We start from the raw sequence: 27943 nt of genomic DNA, 5'->3' as shown, positions 1-27943 counted from the left end.
TTTTCCTGCCCATCAATTTTGTAAGTTCGTACGGATGTTCGTATCTTCAGCAGGGCACCCAGAGGTGGGTTGTAGGCTCCATACCCAGTCTTTCCCCAGTCTGAGGAATGGAGAAGGGCAGGCAGCAAATACGCAGGACCTAAAAAGACACTGAACCAGAGACTGGTGCTGGAGGTAGCCAGCAGGCCCCCACGACAGCCCTGCTGGACTTTACTCCCCCCACATCCAAGCAGTAGGCATTGCACGATACGGAGCGTTTGAGCCATTTAAACGAGCAGAATCTGCAAACACAGGCGGGTTCAGGTCACTGCAGACGGGTTGCACTTCGGTATACTCTACCTGCTGTGTCCAGGAGCAGGGTCCAATAGAAAAATCAGCCAGCCCACTGGTTAATCTACATCTGTATCTTGTAAATATTCGTGCATTGCTCCATTGACCCTCGAAGCCAGAGCCTGTTCTACAAAGGAATTATGAATGTATAAAACCAGCACATCTAGTGTGTCAGCAATTCAGTTTATCTTACCGTGTTGCACAGGGATGAATTAAACTCAGTTTATGCATATGTAATTTGTGCCAAGATAGTATTCTACTTTTACTGAGTAAGGTAACTTATTTTCTTCCCGGGAAGTGTGCCATCCCAAATGATAACAATAAAATTCAAAGGGTCTTGCTGGACTGGTTTGTTCGTTTATTTCCTTGTCAACAGTTTCCAGACTTCTCGGGCCCAAGTTTCCACATGATTTGTGCCTGATTTTTAGGAGCAACTGGTGGAGAACGGACTATCTTAGAAATCGCAATTCTCCACATTTTTTTTTCTGCAGTTCTAGTCAGGTAGAACAGTTCTACTTTGGAACAGAATTTTTTCTTCAAAAGGGAGCGTGTCCGGCCACTGACGCCTGATTTGAAAGTTTCCACAGTGAAAACGTACTCCAAACTAACTTAGAATGGAGCAAGTGAAGGTTTTTGTAGAACTGAAAAAACCTGTTCTACACATTAAAATATCAGGCGCAGGTTACAAATTAGGCGTCCAGAACGAGGTGGGGGGGAGGGGAAGGGAAGTCATTAAATTCTACAATAAATCCTTATTTATACTTCTACAAATATTATGCAAATAAATCCAACCTGAATAAACATTTATAAGCAAAGAAAAGATTAAATAAACCATCTTCCTACCTGTGTGAAAGTGCTTCAGGCACGGAGAATGCTGCAGTCAGCCTGAGGTGCCCGTTCTTCCCCGTGGGGGGTGGGGGAGGAGGCGCCCGTTCTTCCCGCCGGGGGGTGGGGGGGGGGGTGGAGGAGACAGTGAGAAAGCTGCAAGTGCTGATGGCAATGTGCTTTTATTAAAAAAATGTTCAAAAATTAAACAGCTACAAAGAACTACAAAAATGGGCGAGTGCCAATGTTTTTTTCACACTGCGCGTGCGCGAACGCTCCAATGCGCACGCGCAGCGTTGCTGGCAGGATAAAAAACTAATTTAAATAGTACTCACCCCCTCCCACTTACAAAATCAGCACGCGTGTAGGCTCCGCCCCCCTGGGCGCCGCACCAGACAGACAAAGAGCTGCAGAGCGCTCCAGAATCGCGATTTTTATTTTTTAGGCGCCGTTTTAGGCGTGAAAAACGGGCGCCCAGCTCGGAGGGGAGCCCGTTTTTTATCGTGTGGAAACTTGGGCCCCTCGTTCTGTACTAAATGGTTCAATACCGCATTTGTACTGCTTGTCTATGTAAATACACGTAATTATATTTGTAAATAAACCAGTTTTACACGTTTACCCGGTTTGGAAAAGTGTCCAGGTGTTTGAAGTGACTCAAGATGTAGTGGAATCCAATGTCCTATCCAGTAGCAAGCTGATAAATGAGGGAGAATTGTTTCCCAGATAGGTAATTTTGCAGCACTGAGTCAACTGTAATTCTACATTTTATACCAAAAATAAATCTATTCTGGAACGTTGACATATATTCTAAAAATTATAAAAATAAAGTAAGTGCCTAGTTCCTTCCACTGGGAATTAGGCAGAGTGACCCAATAGAGGTCTTTAATAATATGAAAGGGTTTGAAAGGGTAGACTTGTGGGGGAGACCAAAACTAGGGGTCATGAATAAATTCAGGATAACCTCCTTTACAAAGTGGTTAGAATGTGGAACTCGCTACCACACGAAGCAGTTGAGGTGTATAGCATAGATACATTTAAAGGGAAGTTAGATAAACACAAGGGAGAAAGGAATAGAAGGATATGCTGATAGGGTGAGATGACAAGGGGTGGGAGGAGGCTCATGGGGAGCATAACTCTGTATATACATTCTATGCAAGATACATTGTGAATTGAATCCTTTTTCAACACGTACCTACAATAAAATTGAAGCACTGACCACACTCAATCAGCTCCACTGGACAGGCCACATTCTTCGCATGCCAGACACGAGACTCCCAAAGCAAGTGCTCTACTCGGAACTCCTTCACGGCAAATGAGCCAAAGGTGGGCAGAGGAAACATTACAAGGACACCCTCAAAGCCTCCTTGATAAAGTGTAACATCCCCATTGACACCTGGGAGTACCTGGCCAAAGACGCCCCAAGTGGAGGAAGAGCATCCAGGAGGGCGCTGAGCACCTCAAGTCTCATCGCCGAAAGCATGCAGAAACCAAGCGCAGGCAGCGGAAAGAGCGTGCGGAAAACCTATCCCACCCACCCCTTCCCTCAATGACTATCTGTCCCACCTGTGACAGAGTCTGGGGCTCTCGTATTGGACTCATTTTAAGAGTGGAAGCAAGTCTTCCTCAATTCCGAGGGACTGCCTATGATGATGACGACAATGACTTCATCCAGCTTAAATTGCACTGGAGATCTTAATGTGAGGAGTTCTGGGACCAGCACTCTCCTCCTCCCGCCAGAACCCCCCCCCAGATTTGCGTGTTTATATAAAGTATGAAAACGAGACAATGCAACCACAGGAATAAATTTAAGTTGCCTGCAATGATTTCTGTTTTCTCGTACAATTTGCATGGCCACGGGTTTGCGGTTTTCACAGAAAAATGAGAATGGCAGGAAATGACCACTTGAAATACCAATTAACGATCCCAGAATCCCATGCAACAACAGCCCAATTTGACTTATTCAGTCAAGCAGTTACCCTGGCTATTTGGGTAAAATGATAACTAGTTTTACACTAACGTTGTTGTGGTAGGTAACACAAATAGAAGCTTTCTGATCATTTTGGAGTGAAGCGTCAGGCTCCTGGATACTAGTTTATTGCCGTGCTTGGATTTTAAAATCCTATTGAAGGTCATTATCTTCTAAATCCCCATCCCAACCACTGCTAAATTAAGCTGTATTTTTATAAATTAATTGCATTTTGTCTCAGTAAACGTGATGCAGCACAGCACTGAGCTACTAATTAACCTCTAAGTATAATCGTTAAAAAAACATTTAAAATGCAGCAGGGAAAGCTGCTTAAATGTACATTGGCAGGAGATTTTACATATTTTGGGCAGGTACCCATTTTAGGTGGTTTAAACTGGCAATAGCTAAAGCCAACAGTTGGCAAACATCATGTCCTCAATGCAACAACATTCACAAGCTGTCTTTTTGTAGCAATACAACCTATTTCAGTCTGCACTACAGCACTGATAGTTAAAAAACTCTGAGCGGATAATTGCAATCGTGTGGCATTATATCTGGTGAAAATTATTCTATTATTGAAAGCTAGGTGTGTCAACCTCCCACTTTCTTTCCAGATATCTGCAATTTGGTAACCTGAAGTTTCAAGCACAGGAATCAGGTCAAGAAATAAGAATATAAGAAATAGGAGCAGGAGTAGGCCATTTGACCCTTCAATAAGAGTGACCTTCTACCCCAACCCCACTTTCCCGCACTATCCACATATCCCTTAATTCCCCAAAATGTATTGACCTCTGACTTGAATATATTCAATGACTGAGCATCCATTGCTCCCCTGGGGTAGAGAATTCCAAATATTCACAACCCTTTGAGTGAAGAATTTTCTCCTCATCTCAGGCTTAATTGCCAACCCCTTATTCTGAGACTGTGACCCCATGTTCTAGATTCCCCAGCCAGTGAAAACATTCTCTCAGCATTAACCCTGTCAACCCCCTTAAGAATTTTATGTTTCAAGTAGATCACCTCTCATTCTTCTAAACCCTAGGGAATATAGGTCTAGTCTACTCAATCTCTCCTCATAGAGCAAACCCCTCATCCCAGGAACCAGTCTAGTGAATCTTCATTGCACTCCCTCGAAGGCAAGTACGTCTTTCTTTAGATAAGGAGACCAGAACTGTACACAGTACTAGCAGTGTGGCCTCACCAATGCCCTGTATAATTGTAGTACTTCTTTACTCTTAGGGCTCGACTTTCGCCGGGTTTTCGCTGTGATTTGACCCTCCGCGGCAAAAAGCGGGTCGGCGGCATCTTTGGGCAGCGGCGCTTCCACGTGCCGCCGGGGAGAGGTGCGGCGATTTAAAATGACGTGCAACGCCGCGGATTGCGTTACCGTTGTACTTTCGGCACTCTCCGCCACGCCCAGAATACTGACGGGTCAAACCTGTCAGTGCAGCCCTGCCAGCAGCGGTAAGTATGAAGACCTGCAAAAAAAGGTAAGTTAAAGTTTTTATTTTTAAATTATTTTTCAGCAATTTAGTAGGTAAAGGTTTTGTGAACGTTTTTTTGATTGTTTTTCCCCCCCTCCCAAGACCGCAAATCTGTCATGTATGTAGACCATGCATGTATACTAACTGAATAGTCACATAAGGTATGCCACCAGAGGGCACTGCGGTGGGAGACCTGAGAGTCACCTACATAGGTGTGCAGGGCCCAGTATAAAAGGCTGCCCACCATACTTGTGCATCACTCTGGAGTTACAATAAATGGGACTACAGCTCAAGTACAATACTAGACCTCGTGGAGTCGTTCATACGAGTATTAAAGACATAACAACTGGCTTACGCACTTTCACGCAAAAATGACTAACTTTGGTGCATTAGAAAAGTTCTCAGAGGGTGAAGATTGGGAAGCCTTTACGGAGCGGCTCGACCAATATTTTGTAGCAAACGACCTGGTAGGCGATGATCCAGCCACACTGGTAGATAAACGCAGAGCTTTCCTGTTGACCAGTTGTGGGCCCGGGGTCTACGGCCTCGTCAGAGACTTGCTTGCACCAGAGAAAACAACGACCAAGTCATACGAGGAGCTGAAAGTGCTAATTTGGGACCAACTCAAACCGAAGGAGAACATCCTCACGGCCAGGCATCGATTTTATACACACCGCCGCCCCGAGGGCCAGGAAATCGCGAAGTATGCTGCCGACCTCAGGAGGTTGGCAGGACTGTGTGAATTCGGCGCATCCCTCGCCGATGCATTGTGGGACGTCTTTGTAATTGGCATGAAGCCCTTCTTCACAGGCTACTGTCTGCTGAAAGCACCATCACTTTGCAGAAGGCCATCAGCATCAGCCAGGCGTTCATGACCTCAAGCTACAGCTCCAAGCAGATGATGACTCACTCTCACGACACAAACCCGGTAAGTACTGTAAATAGAATGGCGCCTTTCACAGGCAGAACTGTTGAACGTGAATCTGCCCAGGCAGTGTGTGCAGGCTCCCCCCCCCCTCCCTCCCTTTAGAGTCCGTCGAGGGGTGGAAACGCAAGTCGAGTAGCACCATGCTGGCATTGTGGAGGTAATCACAGGGCTCATCAGTGTCGGTTCAGAGACTATGTGTGCAAAGGCTGCAGCACAAAGGGCCACCTCCAGCGAATGTGCAAAAGAGCTGTGACTCACCACGTGGAAGAGGAGTCAGTAGATGGCTGTGAATCCAGCGCAGATTACGAGGAGATGGCCAGAGAGGCAGCTCAGTCCCAGGACGATGTGTATGGAGTATATACCTGCACCACAGATTGTCCTCCAGTGATAATGGAAGTCGAGATAAATGGCGTTCCAGTCTTCATGGAAGTGGACACGGGGGTGAGTCAGTCGGTAATGAGCCAGGAAGCCTATGAGAGGCTATGGAACGATCAAGCTGAACAACCCAAGCTGGTCCCGGTTCAGGCAAAGCTGCGCACCTACACCAAGGAACTGATAACAGTTGTTGGTAGTGTGGATGCAAGTGTATCCCATGATGGCGCAGTGCACAATTTACCATTATGGATTGTTTCAGGTGATGGACCAACACTACTTGGAAGAAGATGGATGGGAAAGATTCATTGGAACTGGGAAGACTTCATCCCTCTAGCGATCGACGTCCCCCACCTTCGGTTGGACCAGGCACCGGAGAGCAGATCCGCGCAGCCCCCGAGGCACAGACCGCTCATCACGACTGCATGGCGATGATCCGGCCGAGACGACCCGTGGCAGGACTCCTGGGGAGAAAGATCGGATCCGAGGGCACCTTCCCAGCTTCAGTGGCAGAATCCCTGGGAAAGAAGATTGCAGCAGTCGACATCATGGACAGGGAAAAGATGGCATCCAAACCACAAGGTGCAGCGTTAATGGATCAACGACACGTGGTTCCATGCAAGGAAGACTGTTACATATATATATATATAAAAACTTGTATTTATTCTGTACAGCTACCAGAGGGCTCATCCCCTGGAGTCCCAAGGGATCCCATAATCCCTTGGGAGCACAGGTATTTAAGGAGGCCTCACAGGTTGGAGAGGCACTCTGGAGACCTGCAATAAAAGACTACGGTCACACTTTACTTTGCGCTCAGTGTTCAGTCTGACCCTTTCTCAATACTTAAAGGCGATTGGGGTAAAAGTAGTAAGGCCATTTTAAAAGGAGGCCAGCAACCCGCCATTTTTGAAAGAACTGCTCGAAATTGGTAACCAATGTAAAAGTCCAGCTGTAACGAGCAAAATGTTGTTGCGTGATGTCAGGAACAAATCGCAATCAGCCAATGTAGCGGGCGAACACCTAACAGTCGTATACAGGTCCAGCGGGCTACCCAATGCTGTAGCCTGCGTCCCCGGGATCAGAACGATGTATCATAAAGTGTCCCCACAGCTGACAGAAGTAGACAAGCCGCAGAGTAAACGATCCCCGGAGAGCAGAGGCACCAGTAGCGATACCCTGCCTCAGATCGGGTTTAACATTGCAGGCACCCGATGGCATGAACCGCCACGGGCCAGAAACAGTAAACTGCGCCTATGCTCGCAGTCGGCTACCGTCGCCCACCACTCGGGTGGAAAAGGCGCAGCCCACAAACCCACTCGCCACCACGGCAATACTCAAAAGCAAAGGATCACCTGCAACGGCTCCTCCGAACGGGACATGGACCAGCCAGTATCCCAAACTAGAGAGTGCTCACAATGGTGCCCTCAAGGAAAGCGAGTCAGCAGTTCCCTGCGAACTGGTAGACAAGACAATGCAGCCCTACCGTCGCTTAGAAGACGCTCACTCGCTCAGACCGCTTCCCAGGGAGCAGCAGTGACACTGTGCAAACGAAAAGGACAGGGAGGTCACAGACACATCAGCTGTCTTTGGGCCTGCCCGACACGAGGAGTAATGGCAAGAGCCCCGAGCTCCGGCAACTCGAGCAAAATGAGCTCACCTCGTCTACAGACCCACTAGCATGGAGCGCTGGGCCCCCACCAGATGACACAGTTCTCATCCGGCCGTGCTGGAACTAGACTGTCCTTGTGTACCTGTACTGATATACCTGTACTGATCATGTAAATGTACCACACAAAAAGTAACGCAACTGTAATCCACCCAACAAATGTACCAAGATGTAAATGTAAAACCCATGTGATGAACTTGAATGCAACTTGCATGTAACGGGCCATTAGCATGATCTGTGTGGGGCGTGGGGAGAATGGAGTAGTCATGGGCTCACAACCAGAAACCATGGGGACCTCCACTGGCAACAAATCTCACTACCAACCCACCCAAGCTAGAAGCGACCCTCCAATGGTCAACCAGGAAGAGCAAAGCCCAGATCACCGTCAATGTACGAGTCAATTTGCATTCAAGACTTGGGGGGGGAAGTGATGTCATGTATGTAGACCATGTATATTAACTGTATAGTCACATAAGGTGTGCCACCAGAGGGCACTGCGGTGGGAGACCTGAGGGTCACCTGCATCGGTGTGCAGGGCCGAGTATAAAAGGCTGCCCACCATGCTTGTGCCTTATTCTGGAGTTACAATAAATGGGACTAAGGTCACAATAGCTCAAGTATAATACTAGACCTCGCGGAGTCATTCATAAGAGTATTAAAGACATAACAGAATCCTCGTGCAACACTGACTTTACGGCAGACGTAAAGGCCGAAATATTAGATCTAAAATAGCCTGTGCCTAGTTGGTATGCATTCCATTAACTCCACACTATTACTGCAAATTTGGTTTGCCCAGTCTATATGTAGATTAAAGTACCCCATGATTACTGAATTTCCTGATTTATACTCTGCCCTACAACTACTGTTTGGGGGCCTATAAACAATTCTCACCCATGTTTTCTGCCCCTTGCTGTTTTTTTAGCTCCACCCAAACTGATTCTATTTCTTGATTTCTGAGCCAAGATCCTTTCTCAATACTTTCTTTATCCCATCCTATACTATCAGAGCTACCCCTCCTCCTTTTCCATTTTGCCTATCTCTTCTAAAAGTTAAGTATCCTGGAATATTTAGTTCCCAATCTTGGTCACTTTGCAACGTCTCCGTAATGGCGATTAAATCAAACCTATTAATTAATAGCGCAGATAGAAATGATCTATTTTGTTGCGAATGCTTTACACATTCAGATATAGTGCCTTTAGCTTTGACTGTTTTCTATTTTTCCCTTATGATACCTCAGTCACTGATGCCCTATTACCTTTGTTACTTTCTCTGTCCCTTCCTAACCCACTCTACTTATTTTTACCCAAACCTCTGCTCTACTGCAGAGCCTTGACATTTCCCTTGCTGCTTTTAAATTTACTCATTTCTGAATGCTCCCATCCCTCCTTCATTAGTTTAAAGAGGGGGGTTAGGGTCAGGCCAGTCAGGGTGGATCAGGAATTGGGTTGTGTGGTGTCAGAGAGTTCAGCTACAGTTCTCTTCAACCACTATTTTCATCTGAAGGAACAACTAGCAGATAATGTCCATGTCAAGATGACATTTGATCCTCCATTTTCTTTTCCACCTTTCACATATCTCCTCACAAATACTAAAAAAATCTCTCTCTGCAGTGGTGTTATTTTGTACTAAAATCCTACCCCTTTCTCGACTCTCCAAATAAGCAACTCCAAATTTTTCTGAATCCCGATTTGCTACTTGGGGTGTCAATCAAATTGATTACTGGTTAAGATGCGATTTTCATTGAAAAATATAGACAAGTAGAGCAACTATCAGTGTAAAACACAGACAGATAGCGTACCCGAGCTCCAAAGCCAAGTTCAGCAATGCGTTACCAAGCTGCACATATTTCTTCACACATGCCTGATCCAAGCCCAAAGTCACAGAGGAACGAGAAGAATAACCATCACAGCTGGCTATATGATTAACCGTAGTACATTTTGGTAAGAAGAATGAAGAGAGACTATGCATGCTAAATGGTACGATTTTAAATGCAGGAACAGAGAACCCTGGGGGTGTTTTTGTGTACAAATCTTTGATGGCGGCAGGACAGATTAACAAAGCATATGGAAACCTGGGCTTTATAAAGAGAAGCATACAATATAAACATAGAAACATAGAAAATAGGTGCAGGAGTAGGCCATTCGGCCCTTCTAGCCTGCACCGCCATTCAATGAGTTCATGGCTGAACATGCAACTTCAGTACCCCATTCCTGCTTTCTCACCATACCCCTTGATTCCCCTAGTAGTAAGGACTTCATCTAACTCCTTTTTGAATATATTTAGTGAATTGGCCTCAACAACTTTCTGTGGTAGAGAATTCCACAGGTTCACCACTCTCTGGGTGAAGAAATTCCTCCTCATCTCGGTCCTAAATGGCTTCCCCCTTATCCTTAGACTGTGTCCCCTGGTTCTGGACTTCCCCAACATTGGGAACATTCTTCCTGCATCTAACCTGTCTAACCCCGTCAGAATTTTAAACGTTTCTATGAGGTCCCCTCTCATTCTTCTGAACTCCAGTGAATACAAGCCCAGTTGATCCAGTCTTTCTTGATAGGTCAGTCCCGCCATCCCGGGAATCAGTCTGGTGAACCTTCGCTGCACTCCCTCAATAGCAAGAATGTCCTTCCTCAGGTTAGGAGACCAAAACTGTACACAATACTCCAGGTGTGGCCTCACCAAGGCCCTGTACAATTGTAGCAACACCTCCCTGCCCTTGTACTCAAATCCCCTCGCTATGAAGGCCAACATGCCATTTGCTTTCTTAACCGCCTGCTGTACCTGCATGCCAACCTTCAATGACTGATGTACCATGACACCCAGGTCTCTTTGCACCTGCCCTTTTCCTAATCTGTCACCATTCAGATAATAGTCTCTCTTCTGTTTTTACCACCAAAGTGGATAACCTCACATTTATCCACATTATACTTCATCTGCCATGCATTTGCCCACTCACCTAACCTATCCAAGTCGCTCTGCAGCCTCATAGAATCCTCCTTGCAGCTCACACTGCCACCCAACTTAGTGTCATCCGCAAATTTGGAGATACTACATTTAATCCCCTCGTCTAAATCATTAATGTACAGTGTAAACAGCTGGGGCCCCAGCACAGAACCTTGCGGTACCCCACTAGTCACTGCCTGCCATTCTGAAAAGTCCCCATTTACTCCTACTCTTTGCTTCCTGTCTGACAACCAGTTCTCAATCCATGTCAGCACACTACCCCCAATCCCATGTGCTTTAACTTTGCACATTAATCTCTTGTGTGGGACCTTGTCGAAAGCCTTCTGAAAGTCCAAATATACCACATCAACTGGTTCTCCCTTGTCCACTCTACTGGAAACATCCTCAAAAAATTCCAGAAGATTTGTCAAGCATGATTTCCCTTTCACAAATCCATGCTGACTTGGACCTATCATATTACCTCTTTCCAAATGCACTGCGATGACATCCTTAATAATTGATTCCATCATTTTACCCACTACCGATGTCAGGCTGACCAGTCTGTAATTCCCTGTTTTCTCTCTCCCTCCTTTTTTAAAAAGTGGGGTTACATTGGCTACCCTCCACTCCATAGGAACTGATCCAGAGTCAATGGAATGTTGGAAAATGACTGTCAATGCATCCACTATTTTTAAGGCCACCTCCTTAAGTACTCTGGGATGCAGTCCATCAGGCCCTGGGGATTTATCGGCCTTCAATCCCATCAATTTCCCCAACACAATTTCCCGACTAATAAGGATTTCCCTCAGTTCCTCCTCCTTACTAGACCCTCCGACCCCTTTTATATCCGGAAGATTGTTTGTGTCCTCCTCAGTGAATACCGAACCAAAGTACTTGTTCAATTGGTCCGCCATTTCTTTGTTCCCCGTTATGACTTCCCCTGATTCTGACTGCAGGGGACCTACGTTTGTCTTTACTAACCTTTTTCTCTTTACATACCTATAGAAACTTTTGCAATCCGCCTTAATGTTCCCTGCAAGCTTCTTCTCGTACTCCATTTTCCCTGCCCTAATCAAACCCTTTGTCCTCCTCTGCTGAGTTCTAAATTTCTCCCAGTCCCCGGGTTCTCTGCTATTTCTGGCCAATTTGTATGCCACTTCCTTGGCTTTAATGCTATCCCTGATTTCCCTTGATAGCCACGGTTGAGCCACCTTCCCTTTTTTATTTCTATGCCAGACAGGAATGTACAATTGTTGTAGTTCATCCATGCGGTCTCTAAATGTCTGCCATTGCCCATCCACAGTCAACCCCTTAAGTATCATTCGCCAATCTATCTTAGCCAATTCACGCCTCATACCTTCAAAGTTACCCTTCTTTAAGTTCTGGACCATGGTCTCTGAATTAACTGTTTCATTCTCCATCCTAATGCAGAATTCCACCATATTATGGTCACTCTTCCCCAAGGGGCCTCGCACAACGAGATTGCTAATTAATCCTCTCTCATTACACAACACCCAGTCTAAGATGGCCTCCCCCCTAGTTGGTTCCTCGACATATTGGTCTAAAAAACCATCCCTTATGCACTCCAGGAAATCCTCCTCTACCGTATTGCTTCCAGTTTGGTTAACCCAATCTATGTGCATATTAAAGTCACCCATTATAACTGCTGCACCTTTATTGCACGCACCCCTAATTTCATGTTTGATGCCCTCCCCAACATCACTACTACTGTTTGGAGGTCTGTACACAACTCCCACTAACGTTTTTTGTCCTTTGGTATTCTGCAGCTCTACCCATATAGATTCCACATCATCCAAGCTAATGTCCTTCCGAACTATTGCCTTAATTTGCTCCTTAACCAGCAATGCTACCCCACCTCCTTTTCCTTTTATTCTATCTTTCCTGAATGTTGAATACCCCTGGATGTTGAGTTCCCAGCCCTGATCATCCTGGAGCCACGTCTCCGTAATCCCAATCACATCATATTTGTTAACATCTATTTGCACAGTTAATTCATCCACTTTATTGCGGATACTCCTTGCATTAAGACACAAAGCCTTCAGGCTTGTTCTTTTAACACCCTTTGTCCTTTTAGAATTTTGCTGTACAGTGGCCCTTTTTGTTCTTTGCCTTGGGTTTCTCTGCCCTCCACTTTTCCTCATCTCCTTTCTGTCTTTTGCTTTTGCCTCCTTTTTGTTTCCCTCTGTCTCCCTGCATTGGTTCCCATCCCCCTGCCATATCAGTTTAAATCCTCCCCAACAGCACTAGCAAACACTCCCCCTAGGAAGTTATGCTAAACCTATATAAATCACTAGTTTGGCCCCAACTGGAGTTTTGTGCCCTATTCTGGGCACGACACTTGAGGAAGGACATGAAGGCTTTGGAGAGAATATAGAAGAGATTTACTAGAATAGCTTCAGGGATGAGGGATTACAATTACAGGATAGACTGGAGAAGCTGGGATTGTTCTTCTTGGAGCACAGAAGGCTAAGAGGAGATTTGATAGCAGTGTTTAAAATCATCAACGGTTTAGTAAATAAAGGAAAACTCTTTCCAATGGCTGAAGGGTCGATAATGAGAGGACACAGATTTAAGGTGATTGGCCAAAGAAACAGAGGCGACATGAGGAAAAACTTCTTTTTTTTAAAAAAAACGTGAGTGGTTAGGATTTGGAATGATTGCCTGTTAGGGTGGTGGATAGAGATTCAATAATAGCCTTCAAAACATAATTGGATAAATATCTGAAGGAGAAAAATTGCAGGGATATGGGAAAAGACCCAGGGAGTAGGACTAACTGGGTTGCTCTTCGAAGGTGCCGGTGCAGACTCAATGGGTCAAATGGCCTCCCTCACTGTATTATTCTATGATTACCAGTCTACATCTGAACTCCAGATTGGTCACATACAAGGGCAACAGCTAGAATAACAGGCTCATTTATATAGTAAATTGTTTCACATCTTGGAAACCAAGTTGCCTCTCAGGTTTGTATGGAAACTAGTAAGATGTAGCTTGGAAATAAAATTTAAAGTAAAGCTCAACAGCACTATCGGAGTACTTTGACCATACGGACTGCAGCGGTTCGAGAATTTACATCGAATGACATAGAAGGTACAGCACAGAAACAGGCCATTCGGCCCAACTAGTCTGTGCCGGTGTTTATGCTCCACACAAGTTAATAAGGAAATTGTAGACATGTTGAATAATTACTTTTCGTCAGTATTTACAATAGAGGAAGACGATAGCATGCCGGAAATCCCAAGGAAACAAATTTTGAATCAGGGATAGGGACTCAACAAAGTTAATGTTAGCAAAATAACACGAATGAAGAAAATAACGGCACTGAAGAGTGAAAAATTCCCCGGACCAAATGGCTTTCATCCCAGGGATTTAAAGGAAGTGGGTGAGCACATTGCATATGGCTTAACTATAATCTTCCAAAGTTCTCTCGATGCAGGAACCAGGAAGCCCACCACACCTTCTCGAGGGCAATTAGGGGTGGGTAATCAATGTTGGCCTTGGCAGCGACGCTCATACCCCTTAAATGAATTTTTTTTTAAATTCTCTCACATCAACCCCCAATTTATTTCACATTTCCTAAAGTTGCTGGCTTACGGTGGTGTAGATTATCATGGGTGGTGGTAGGCGTCCATTACCTTGTTGAAGTTGCCATGCTTCACAATAGTCAGTTCACTGAGTGTTGGTGGGCTACTCAATCAAAACCGAACTCCATTTTGCATTTTGTCCAAGCGAGTGTTCACCCATAAGCTTCCAGCAGTGTTACTGGAAAGGCAATCAGGCCAGGATCCGGACCAACTCCATCGCCAAGAGGTACTAATGTCAACTGATGCACTCAGTCTTCATAGAATCATGCTGACATTTACAGCACGGAAGGAGGCCATTTCGACCCATCGCGTCCGTGCCAGCTGACCAAGAGCTATCCAGCCTAATCCCACTTTTGAGCTCTTGGTCCATAGCCCTGTAGGTTATGACACTTCAAGTGCACATCCAAGTATTTTCAAATGTGGTGAGGTTTTTTTCTGCCTCGACCACCCTTTCAGGCAGTGAGTTCCAGACTCCCACCACACTCTGGGTGAAGAAATTTCCCCTCATATCCCCTCTAAACCTCCCCCCAATTACGTTAAATCTATGCCCACTTGTAGCAGCTGAGATCTTTTTAAACCAGGAACTGAACTTGAGATCTTTCTTCCTGGTCCAAATGGCTCAGTACCGTAAATGCTCAGCCTCTGAGCAAATTATAATTTGCTTTTGAAGTTGAGACTTTGGCATGTCGATGTTGTTTACCTTTTCTAGTGTACGGAAACAGTGCTGCCCATTTTGGCCAAGTCTCTGGAACTGGTTTTTATTTTTGCTTTATTAAAGCTATTTTCACAGGCAGGAAATATAGTGCACTGAGGGATACTGGAGGTGGTTAAATTAAGCAAGCACTGAAATGTATCTTACACCATTTGCAAGTACTGCCATGAAACTATTCAGCAACATCTCCCCAATGTACCCTTATTTTTTATTCATTCCTGGGATGTACGGTCACTAGAAATGCCAGCATTTATTGCCCATTCCTAATTGCCCTCGAGAAGGTTCTGGTGAACTGCCTTCATGAATCGCTGCAGTCTGTGTGGTGAAGGTACTCCCAACAGTGCTGTAAGGCAGGGAATTCCAGGATTTTGACCCAGCGACGATGAAGGAACGGCAATATATTTCCGTCAGGATGGTGTGTGACTTGAAGGGGAACTGGGAGGTGGTGGTGTTACCGTGCACCTGCTGCTCTTGTCCATCTAGGTGGTAGAGGTCGCGGATTTGGGAGGTGCTTCCGAAGAAGCTTTGGTCAGTTTCTGCAGTGCAACTTGTAGAAGGTACACTCATAATACTGTTATAAAATAAGTGACCGAGATCTCCATCCCCTGCACTGAAACAGCTAGTGTTACTGGGGAAAAAAGTAGAATAAAATGCAGTGACTTTGTGGTGTTAGATGCAGTAAAGTAAGGCTGGTAGATTCTAGACTAAAATTACAAAAGGGATAGACCTCTTCTGATTGTATAGCTTACTTTACCCATACTACATGAACTATAATCCAATAACATCCTACACATGCTCAAATACCACTACCAAATAGCTTATAATTGCCAGTGTGGATCTATAGCTTGAAGTGGATTGAAAATTGTAAACATAGGAATAGCTAGACGAAGACAGACCAAGGTCCGTCTCATTCACCTTCCACCATCCTGGTAGTTGCACGATACAGTAACGGAGCTATTACGGCAATCAATCTGCATCAATTAATCTACAGCAGATCCAGACAAAGATGAGGAAAACCCAGAGTAGTGGAAAACTGGTCTCCCAAGCGTGCTACACTTACCATAGGTCATGTCTCAAATTACTTATATACCATATCCTAAAACTTTATTTTCTGAGAGAAATCTAATATGCATTTCAATGAATCAACGCTATCTGTTTTCAGCGTCTCCCTGGGGAGCCCGTTCTCCAGCTTGACCGCTCGTTCACTGTAATACTGTTTCCGCAGATTAGTTTTGTATTTACCCCCCTTCAAGCGCAGGCAGAGTCCTCTGGTTCTACTATTCTGGACAAGGTGAAGCAGCTCATCGCAGTCTAAAGGGACTAGATAATTGTAAAAGGGACATTATCTAGTTGGTAAACAAATTAATTACAAATATTAACATGAATTGAGTTACAACACAAAAAGCTCATGCGATTGATAGTGTACACCCCAAAAGTCAAGATTATTGTGCTCATAATTTTACTCGAACTCATTGTGCATTACCAATTATAGCTTGAAAATTGAAAACATCTAAATACCCCTGAGCAACACACAAAAAATAAAAGTTTTTCAATTATTATAATCGCTGCTGTGCAGCATCAGTAGGCAATAGACTTTGCCCTCCTTCTCATTGATGGGACTGGTGGAAAACCATGGTCTGCCAATGTAAGTTACCAGGTGATAATAAAACTGCCACTGCGGGACTTGTCTATTTACAACTCATGCTTACAATTTTACTCTCGAGATACAATAAATACGGAGGCCCATTTTTGCCAAGAGCTTTTAGATTTTGCTGTTTGAATGATAAAATTGATCTCTCGTGTGTTACCTTGGTCACTAATATTTAGTGTGTTATTATACCTTTGGCTTTAGTTAAAGTTCTCAAGGTTCTTTTTAACCTCCAGTCCAAAAAATTTTCTCGTGTGTTTTAAACTGTTGCATGTTTTTAAGAATGTATTAATCGTACAAAAAGCTTTTATTAAATATTAATAAATGAAAACCTGAGGTAAAGAAAACCTTCACTGGGTTTTAATAAAATATAAATACCAAAAAGTGACCTGGACAACACCAGAGAGAGCAATGTGAAAATTGCAGAGTACTTCACTGCTTGGGATGACCTGCACAATTCTATCATGCTTAAGGTGCTCAAGACATGATTCAATCTTCCTCCCTTGCAGGGCAACATGCTGGCTATTCTCTGGTTTAGACATCATTTATCTGTGTGTGTAAGTGGCCCATCAGTGATACCAATCTAATCCTTTCGCATTGTGCAAATATTTTTCCCCAAAACCTGGAAGTTACCAATTTTTTGTTTACTGTGCATATCTTGGAGGTAATCATGCTTGGCAAATGCATTCCACCTGCAGTTTTCTATTTCTCACTTTTGATCATTACCGACACGCATACAGACTCTAAGATTTCTACATAAATTCTGCAGATGTATGACTGCTTGGTTGAGGGCGCTTTCATTTTTCTTGCTTCTAAAAGAACTATAATTTGACTTCTACATGCAGACAGTGTACATTATCAGATCTCAATTTTTATGTTACACTTGAGAAACGTTTCATTTCCAGAATAAAGTGCCCTTTTCTTTTATGTTCAAAATTAATTTCCTGTCACTTCCCAATATCTGGAATAAACTTAATTACTATAATTAATGTCAGCAAATGTTTTACCATTTGGCTACAAAGGACATTTAGCGTGCACTGCAGCTTAGTTTGAGCAGTGTGAAATGACACAAACTTAAGACTTCATCTGCATATTAATCGTGTGGTTTAGGCAGCACTGCTGTTCACACCAATATCTATGAACTTATGCAGATGCCCTTCAGGAGTGACTGCTCATTCTAGAATTAAGCTATGGTCTGGTCAAGCCATTCATCAGTAGAAAATACATGTCTACCTAAGTACTCCAATTACTACTGGATCCGCACAAGACCAGTATGAATGGTCCTAACTGGCTTGAACGCGGGCCAAATTCACACCAGGTTTGCAATGTGCAGCACAAACCGCTTTGATTGACAGGAAACACAAAGAACTTGGCACAGATCCGATGCGTATACAATGTACAGACTTGATCATGAGACACAAGAGTGCCAAAATTTCAAATGATTTGAGACACATGCCTGCTAATTGCAAATCGAAACGGTTATTGTGAACTATGGGAAACATTTTGATTCCTGATGGTGTACTGCTTCATGAGGGAATTAATTATTTAAATCGTACAACTTTAATGCCAATCAGCTTTTTCTTGGCAAAACTTTCAGTGGCCAATCCCCTCCATGTTTCAAGTGTAAGAATGGATTATAACAGTCATGCATGAGATTGAAACAGAGTAAGCAGTGCAACTCCAACTTTTACTTTCTTCATGAAGGGATCAGCCATTCATTCCGCTAGTGGCAAGACCAATATATATGTAATCATCCTCAAAAGATACATAGTTCATATTCACATTTTACGACTACCTAATTTTCCAGTTGCTATCTCTCAGGTGCGTGAGCACACGCAGGCATAGGCACACAGACACACTGCAGCAGACAGACACGCACAGGAACACAGATCATTTCCAGTGCTCACTTTCTACTGGGAAAGGTCAGTTTGAAGATGGAACACGTACAGAGACCATCACCTGGAGATGCCCATAAGCTGAAACATTCCTTCACCATCAACAACACTTGTGATTCACAACTATTCATTGAATGCAGTGTTCAATATTGCAAAGATGAGCGACAATGAGTCTCAAACTTTAGGTAGTGAGTCAGTGCTCAGGCACTCTACCGGTAGATTGTATGACTGTCCAGCTCTCCTACTGTCATAAAGAACCAATCATCCAAAAGAAAGTCACTTATCAAGTTGAATGAAAATCTAATATGCATTTTTAAAATTGTTGAAGTGCCAAGCATATTACTATTCCAATATAAAATATTTAAAGACATACTGAATTATTAGCATGGCAACTTTCAAACAAACCCGGAGGTTGACAAAAAAAAAAATCAATGTTCAATTTCCCAGTTCCTACTGCGGACTTTAAATGGTGATACTTACATTTCAATGGTAATTCTTGCTTGTAACATAAATGCTACACCTACTATTCTCTGCGGGGTCAATAGAATGGTATCCTATGCATAAAAGTCTGAATTTACCAGTTAAAAAATATTAAGTGTGAACTGTGCTTGGTCCCGAGCCATTCGGATTGGTAGCATTCTGCTACTCTCTGGTTAGGTACTTAGGCTTGTATCCTGACCAACCTGGACCTCCACTTTGGGTCTCCACAAATCAGAAGCTTGTCCACGGACAGCAATGATGGCCACCAGCAGCCAGTTCTAGAAGAAATCCAATTCATTGGTCAGTTGCGTGGGCGGGGGGAGGGGCAGTGATTTATAAATATGAACAGCTTTTCTCTGGTGAGAGAACTGTTTTCGCAGAAATATTTTGGAACTGGGATGCAAGAAAAGGGTTAAATCAGATGGTGTTGCTGTTGATTTATTTTTATATTAATTTCTTTATATCAACTTTTAGCTTTTTAAAGTGAGTTTCTGTTAGAGGGATAGTGGGAATTAAAAATTGTACCAGAGACGGGTCAGGGAACATTTAGCTGATAAGCAATTCAGCAGCGGCAAACAGGCTTCCTTTGTTTGTTCAAGCTTGAAAGATAGACAGAGCGGCTGCTTCGATCCCCAGACATCTTTCAGCTTTGCGGGGAAACACAAGATACAGAACATCTTTATGGCAGTTAAATGTCCTCCAAGGATATAATGAGTAAAGACACAATTTGACCATCATTGAGAAATTATAATTTCATTTGAACATTCATGTGGGATAGAAATATATTCTCGGCGTATTAACTCCTCCGAGGACACAACAGCATAAGCAATGCGGACAAGAGATAACGTTGCCTAAATGGGGGCCTTTGCTCATTGATTTCTGTAACTGTCTCCAGTTTAATGATTTGATTGGCAGTTCAGTTAAGGTGAAGATGTAACAAAGTTTGTTGAGTGTAAAAAAAACCTCATTAAAACGAAGGGACAAGGGAAGAGGCTAATTGAATGGAGGTAATGCTATGGAGTATGTGAATTTTCACATAGCAGGATTGGGAAAATGGTGTAACAGAGTGGGTGTTGGAACAGATGCTTTAGAATGCGATGAGCAATGAACAAACTTAAAAACTTCAAACTTGAGATTGTGTTTTGAATTTCCGGGTGAACTTGCAAGGTTTTGCCATAAATGTTGCTGTTAAGTGCATGTTTAATTATTGCCAATAATAGTTGTGACTGTAAGCTTGAACAGCAACAATAAATGTTGTTGAATCCAATTATTTTGAGGTATAACTTAAAAACGTCTAAGAAAACAAACCTACCCTCTAACAGGGGGATAACTCTATATTGAAAATATAATCGCAAAGTTCTTCTAAGGAGTTGGGATACTCTATACTGAAATTATTACAGCAATGTTCCAATAAGTTACTGATGTGACAAGTTGAAATTCATCAGAACGTAAACCTCCCCATTTCTAGTGCACCTAAAAAGCACCACAATCAGATTCCGAGACGTTCACCTGCCCAATTCTTTGTATTTTGAACAGTGCCGGTGCTTTACCTGGAGTGCCTTGCTGTTGTTGCATTGCTCCTGTGCCATATAACGATAAGATAGAATCCTTGGACAGTGGTTTCTTAGAGTCTTCTGATTTTGTGGTTGGTTCTGTGAAAAGATCAAGATCTCCTGCTGCTGCAGATAAGGCTGCTCCTGTTGATTTAGTGGGAATGGGCTGTGAAGAGAAGGTCAAAAGTTGTGAATACATCGAGTCACAGACAAATGCCCTTATCGAGAATACCACAGCAAGGCAGGAGAACATGCAACTAAAAATACTGACATTTGCCAGGATCCCACTGAGCATTTTGTGACATTTTTCCAAGAGACTGATGCTGTGTTTTATAAATGAGACATCTGTACATAAATTAAATCTCCCATTTGGGGAGAGGATTGAGGGATCATCTTGCAGCACTAAAATGTGTCCTTGCAGGACCTCTGATTTTTAAAAAGACTAGTTTGAAAGTAGATCAAAAGTAATGAGGTTATAAGATAGAGAACCCCCTATGACAGACATGCATGTTCAGCTTACAAAGCCTACGTCTGCATGGTCTTTGTGTAAGGATGATGGGGACACCAGAATTGAGTGCAATCTTTTCGATTGTTAAAACAGGAGCTTTTATTTCAGTTTCTGTGGATACCATTGAATTTCTAAAATAGTCACACAAACACAAATTCATGGACTAATAAAAAAGTGTTACTGCTGGTAGTTAATAGTAATTTAGGCCATTTGTGAACTCATGACTTTATAGTGGTTAAATTAACTTATGACTAAGTTATTGGAAATGACTGACAGGAATTGGGTTGCTTCTATATATATATATATATAGTATCTTTTCTTAAAAGGTGGTCGAGATAACCAGGTAGTTTGCTAATATAATTTTATTCAGATTGTTCTCTCTGGAACCAACTAACCTATTGCTTTGGGTTCAGAACACAAATCTTTTCCAGGAGACTGACAGAACGAGGTACTCTCTTACTGGGGTCCTATCAAAGTGAATTTTTAATTCACAAATGGTTTTTCCATATGAAATGGATAGGAGATTTGATTAAGTACAAATCAAGCAACTTTTGCCATATTAGCTTAATGTGGTAGATGAGGATTCAAGCCATTAAAATAGCACATTATGACAAGCTCCCTGAAGTGGTATGCCACCGCACGCTGCGCTCTCTAATGGCCCCGGCCTACTGATGGTCTTGCTGCTGGAGGGCGACGGCTGACTGCATTGCGAGCAGGTACAGCAGGAGTGGCGAGGTCAGGGCGAAGGAGCGACAAGAGCTTGTGTAGAGGGATGTGATCGGAGCCCAGGAGAAGGCGAAGTGTTCGGGGCCCAGAAGAGGCGAGGGCACAGGGGCAGCCCACACTGTGATGTGTGTGTGTGCACTAGGTATGTGCAGCAGAGCTGGTCTCCAGTCGTCTTGGTTAATCCTTGCCAGTGGACCAAGACCAAGCTCTGTCAAGCCCGTGTGGTGTATGGTGTGCAGCGGCCACCCCACATTAAAAAAATCCACGCACAGGCATCTTCCACCCTTCAACATGTAGTTCGGGATCCGGAATATTAGGTCCTTCATTGAAACACCCGTGAACTCATCCCTTTTCGAGTTATCCTCGTTTCGAGGGACTGCCTATGATTCTATGAAAAGCATTTTTGTGGAAATTGAAAGCTTGTAATCATTAGCCGAATTTCATCAGGGGCTGTACAAATATCGCTCCCCTGTTTGTAATGCAGTACAATAGATCCATCAGTCAAGCTATCAACTCCCAAGGGTACAGTACCCCATGAACAATTCCAGGTGCCAGGACTGTAATAAATATTGTATCTAATTTCAAGGAAAACAATACATTTTTTATGATTTTCATCATGTTTTAAACATACTAATCCTCAGTACACAACAAATATGATGACAAGAATGTTTGACCATTTTGGATGCACTGGCCAGGGAAAAACCCTGTTCATTACTCAACTCCACGTCAAGCTGCCTGATGCAAACATCAAGCTCAGCTGTTATTCTGAGAGGTACGCAATGTCTGAACAGAAAGTCACAATGAATAATTCTGCAATGAAAAACACTGCAGGAAAACCGCGTGGGTAACTGCGCAAAAACAATGCCCCCGATTCTTGTGATACCTCCCCTGAGGTTTCTTGGCTGTCTACATCAATGGCTGATAACATGGCTAAATATAGGAAAGAAAAGGTGACAAATGACCATCACACCCATTCATGCTCACCCCATCATCAGATGCTGCAATTTGCACTGATGGCGAGGAGTTTCATCTGCTGACTAGCATTCCCGCTAATTTTCTTTTGGGACGTGCGGCCCCTTTAATGGACTGTGCGGCCCATTCAAAATACCACACAAGCGCATTTTTTACATTTAAAAGACGGCCAGTCGGTTGTACAGGACCTCAAGATGGCGACGCGATCGCGGAGCTTAACGGGAACAGTGCTGATGACCATCCACATCATCAACGGAATTAAAATGAACGAACAGAAAATTGCAAGCAGCACGTGTGATTTCCCCAATATGCACCAGAGTGGGCAAGGATCAGTCAGCTGCAAAAACTTAAAAAATGATCCCAAATCAAATCATGCCAACCGAGGTAGATACCTCCCTCACCCCATGATTAAATAGCCTACCGCCACACCATCAAGGCACATGCGTAAATAATAGTCACTTAGTGAAGGCACTGGAGGGCAACCAGCAATGCCCCAAATAAGGAGTCATTGCCTTTTGAAGAGGAAAGTTAGCGGAAAAACAATAAGGGCCAAGGTCATTTGTTAATTAAAACATTCAGCCAGCAAAGTAGCTTTACAACAATTCTACAACAAGTAGCAACAATTCTAGCTTTTTTGGGGATACAGCTACATTTTCCTGCTACCACCAGTTTGAGGGAGATTCAAATTGGAAGAGAACAGCACAATGAATTTTTAAACTAATCAAGATGACAGTTCAGTGTTTTCAAATACATGGAAACAAACATTAAGCTTCCAGTAACAATTCTTTTCAGAAGAATCCAGCACCTGACCTGATGTTATAAGCACAACAATGCTCTTTGAAACGAGAAATATTCCCAAGTCAGCTATTTTCTAAAGCATGGGAGTGCACAGGAAAGTCAAGTCATTCATGAAGTTTGCTTAAAATCTATTGAAGCTTCACCGTGGTATTTTAGGAGATGAAAATCACCAAATACAAGAGAAATATTTAAAACTCTCTGAATTCCCTGTATTTTGTGAATAAACAGAAGATTTATTCTATTTGCATTTTGTTGTCAACAATGTGTTGGAAGATACAGAAATGCTCCTGCTAATTCATTTCGTCTTGTTTATAGTTCAAAGTCTTGCAAAAGAAAAGGTAAGCTGTGGAAATCAATCAACTTTGTCTTTTGTATGTAACCAATTAGCCTATTGGATTAATTGGTTATTATAGCTCTCGGAACTCACCCCCCAAGGTTTCAGACTGGAACTACACCTTAAATCAGATGATTGCCAAATTGTGCTGAACAGCTAAAACCAGTGTTACATTCTTAAACCAAGAACGCAATTTAAAAAATCAACCTCAATAAAATGCAACCAGCTTCAGAGGAGTAACACCTTGCAAGCTGCTGGCCCAATTCCAAGAGCAGCAGATGGATCCCAAAGGAATGCTGGGAACCTATAAAGTACTGTGGGCTTTCCACATTTTCAGATAAAAGACAAATTGTTCTCCATGCTCAGACTTTCAAATGTCCCGAAAGATTTCTTCACAAAGCCGTAACTTGCAAGAGGTATCAATTTTTCATTGTCTCAAGCTGTCTCAGGCATACTCACCCAATATCAGTTAAAATATTTTGTACAGCTAGCCTATTTGTTTTCCTTCCATGTAGGTGCAAAAGCATTATAGTGATAAAAGCAGTACACGAGAATGATATTGAACAAAACAGCAGTATAAACAGCAGTGAATTTGCAGTACTGTGGTTCTCAGTCACAGATAGGCACGTCTCTAAGATGCGGATTCGGTAGTTGCTTTTATTAAAAATACAACCTGCCGAGGCGAGTTAGTTCCTTTAGTTGCTGTTGTCAAATCTTTTTATTAATTTTTCCACCTCCCGTCCTAAAATTTCTGCACTACCTCATCCAAGTCATCATTCCTTACACGAGTGCTCAGACAGAAAGTGTCCTCAGGCTAATAGACAGTCGGGGGTGTAGCACAAATGAGCCTCTTCAAAGTCTGTCTGTGTATTCTCGATAGCAATTACTGGATGCCAAGAAACCTGGCTAATTTTGACCATCCTTAGCCCAGAGGCACTGAGGCTAATTGTAGTATCCCAATGGTTGCTCCAGCTGAGATCAGTTAACCCACTGGAGTTCAGAAGAATGAGAGGGGACCTCATAGAAACATTTAAAATTCTGACGGGGTTAGACAGGTTAGATGCAGGAAGAATGTTCCCAATGTTGGGGAAGTCCAGAACCAGAGGTCACAGTCTAAGGATAAGGGGTAAGCCATTTAGGATCGAGATGCGGAGGAACTTCTTCACCCAGAGAGTGGTGAACCTGTGGAATTCTCTACCACAGAAAGTAGTTGAGGCCAATTCACTAAATATATTCAAAAAGGAGTTAGATGAGGTCCTTACTACTAAGGGGATCAAGGGGTATGGCGAGAAAGCAGGAATGGGGTACTGAAGTTGAATGTTCAGCCATGAACTCATTGAATGGCGGTGCAGGCTAGAAGGGCCGAATGGCTTACTCCTGCACCTATTTTCTATGTTTCTATGTAACCCAGCATCGACTAGATGCTGAATATGGAACCTTCGGATCTGAATAGTGTGTAAAAGCACTAAGCCAAACAATTAACGAACCTTCGTCTGAAAATCTTTGTGCATGTGCTTTCTTCTGCCATTATGTTTCTGTGTTTGGGGCTGTTACTGATTGGAACAGAACCAGAGGATGTGATATAATACGACAGGAAAGCGATGATTTTTTTTGTGTGTGTTTGCAGTGCCAGGTCATTCACCATCTTTTAGTGGAGCTGGATAACTGGGATTGAGTTTTCCGTCCATAAGAACAAGGTGCCATGATGTTCTGGAGTACCAACCACCGATGCTAGAGTAACTTCCATGTGGTAAATTACCCATCCAATTGTACCATCACAGAGAGGCCAGACAAAGCAGAGTAACAAGAAATTGGCACAAGTGTCACTTCAGACAGACTTAATGTACCTCCTAACTGACTAGGTCATAGCAGCGTTAGTGGAACCTTGGCAGCACACCATCTACCAAGGAACAGTAAATGTGGACGGAAAATGAGAATTGGCTCCACCAATTGTTTTGCTGCACGTACAAGATGGGCTCAGAACATTTTGTTCCCTTAATCCTATGCTTGTTTCCATTATGCCTGCTTGAATCACTAATTCCAAAGCAACGAACTTCAAACTACAATAAAAAGCTGCTCACACTAGAAAATCTACCTGCCCTGGGGACTTTCTAAATGCAAGAATTCAGCATGTAGAACACAGAAGTCTTGCAATAATATGCAGTTATCTGGCCCTCCTGTCAAGTGAGGCAGCAAATCAGAATAAGTTTCAAAACACTCATCAGGCATCGGCTCTCTTCTCAACTCTGCAGGAGATTGACAGAGTAATAAACCATTATTGTGGTACTCAAGCTCGTGCACAGAGTGCATGATTTGTCTGCAGTACTCTGCAATCTCCACATTGCAGTTAAAGGGAATACTTGGACGTGCACTTAAAGAGCCATAACCTACAGGGCTACGACCAAGAGCTGGAAAGTGGGATTAGGCTGGATATCTCTTGGTCGTCAGGTGCGGACACGATGGGCCGAAATGGCCTCCTTACATGCTGTAAATTTCTATGATTGTATAATGAGAACAAGTACAGACAGAACCCTATTCTAGAGTCAGTAAGCTAACCTGACCCAACCAAGTACTGCATGCAAAAGCAAAATACTGCGGATGCTGGAATCTGAAATGAAAACAGAAAATGCTGAAAATACGCTGACGAAGGAAGGGTCATCGACCTGAAACATTAACTGTTTCTCTCTCCACAGATGCTGCTTGATCTGCTGGGTATTTCAAGCACTGCATGCATCGACTCTGGAATCCTGACAAAACATATTATAATTTCAGTATCAGCCACGTTGCCTTCGGATTTGATTTGGAGGTTTGCTAACTCACGCAGACAAACCAGAATTTTGCTGTCAATGTCAACATTTTCTCCCTCAACTCTACAGGAATCAGAGAGTTGAATTACAAAGTGGGAGGCTCCTCTTTCTTTCTGCTTTTCTGAATTTGAAGAAATTTCTTCCCAATTCATTTACAAAGATGAGTGAGTTGACACGTCTATATCTGCAATGTGCCAAGAGGGATGCAGAACTGTATGACTGGAATACATTTAAGCAGATTTAAAAATATCTCCACATTTTCAAAGGAACAGTGCTGTCAATATGTTTAGCTAATGCTGAACATCAAAGATGGAATCTCTCCATTGCCAGTACTCTCAATAAACTGAAGTGTTAAGATCACACTGAAAATGCTGTTTCAGTCTTTTCCAAGTCTTAAAATTTGCAAAGCTTGCAATACTGATAATATGCAACCTTTTCAGCTGGATTCTACGTCCTGTGTTTACTGTTGTGTGGTATTAAGTTTCTGATTTTCATTGCCTTCGCTGTGCATGTTGTAGATGAACGAAGACAGATAATGTGCTGTATATGCATTTCTGTCTGCTCATTCTCAAGCCCATAACCTGACTAATTTTCATTAAACACTTGACTGAAGTCCTTTAAAACAAATTCCACAGAATTAAGCCTAATATACACAAAAAGGAATTTACACTCGGTTTATCCAATGAATAAATGTTGTATTCAAAGATGTATGTTCTGGCTAACCAGAGGGATAAACAGAAATCAACAGGCAAAATGAAGTTTAGACGAATCAGAAAAGGTAGCAGTAACACCGAAGGCAGACCAAACTGGCTTGCTGCATAATGTCAATGGCCCAGAAGATTTTTCATTAGAAAATAAAATACAAATATTTTATTAAAACAGTGGATCCACATAGCATTGACCACAGTAAATCGGTCTATCACCACTATAGGCGGTCCCTCGAAACGAGGATGACTTGCTTCCACGCCAAAAAAGGATTAGTTCACAGGTGTTTCAATGAAGGACCTAAAATTCCAGCTCCTGAACTACATCCTGAAGGCTGGAAGGTGCCTGTGCGTGGATTTTTTTTTAACGTGTGGTGGCCGTTGCAAACCAGCCACCACACGGGCTTGAGAGGTAGGTCTTGGTCCAGTGGCAAGGGTTACCCAAGATGACTGGAGACCTGCTTTGCTGCACTGACCTAGTACGCACACATATCGCAGTGTGGGCTGGCCCATGCTGCCCCTGGGCCCCTGGCCCCGAACTCACGCCCCTCCTCGGTCCAGATCACGTCCCTCCACAGTCTCTCGTCGCTCCTGCTGTATCTGCCCATGCTCCAATCACCAACCTGGACCTTGATGACATCACTCTTCGCTGCCATCGCAGTTTGTGCTGCTCCCTGAAGTCGTACGCCTCCA

General features: G+C 43.3%; 1 protein-coding gene across 4 annotated transcripts in view; it reads right to left on the bottom strand.

The window, feature by feature from the left end:
- smap1 (small ArfGAP 1) overlaps positions 1–27943 on the bottom strand; it is a 351079-nt gene that overhangs the window by 13031 nt on the left and 310105 nt on the right. For 2 of the 4 annotated variants that reach the window (XM_070884738.1, XM_070884740.1), the window contains 2 exons: positions 20399–20567; positions 16068–16145 (listed from right to left, as the gene is read on the bottom strand). In XM_070884738.1, coding sequence (XP_070740839.1) covers positions 16068–16145; positions 20399–20567 — 247 coding nt within the window. The remainder of the gene's footprint in view (positions 1–16067; positions 16146–20398; positions 20568–27943) is intronic. The other 2 variants (XM_070884739.1, XM_070884741.1) reach the window with 1 other exon arrangement.

The sequence above is a fragment of the Pristiophorus japonicus genome, chromosome 7 (assembly GCF_044704955.1).
Source record: "Pristiophorus japonicus isolate sPriJap1 chromosome 7, sPriJap1.hap1, whole genome shotgun sequence".
Taxonomy (NCBI): domain Eukaryota; kingdom Metazoa; phylum Chordata; class Chondrichthyes; family Pristiophoridae; genus Pristiophorus; species Pristiophorus japonicus.
Note: the sequence above shows the minus strand (reverse complement) of the source record. Positions and strands in the feature narration are given on the sequence as shown.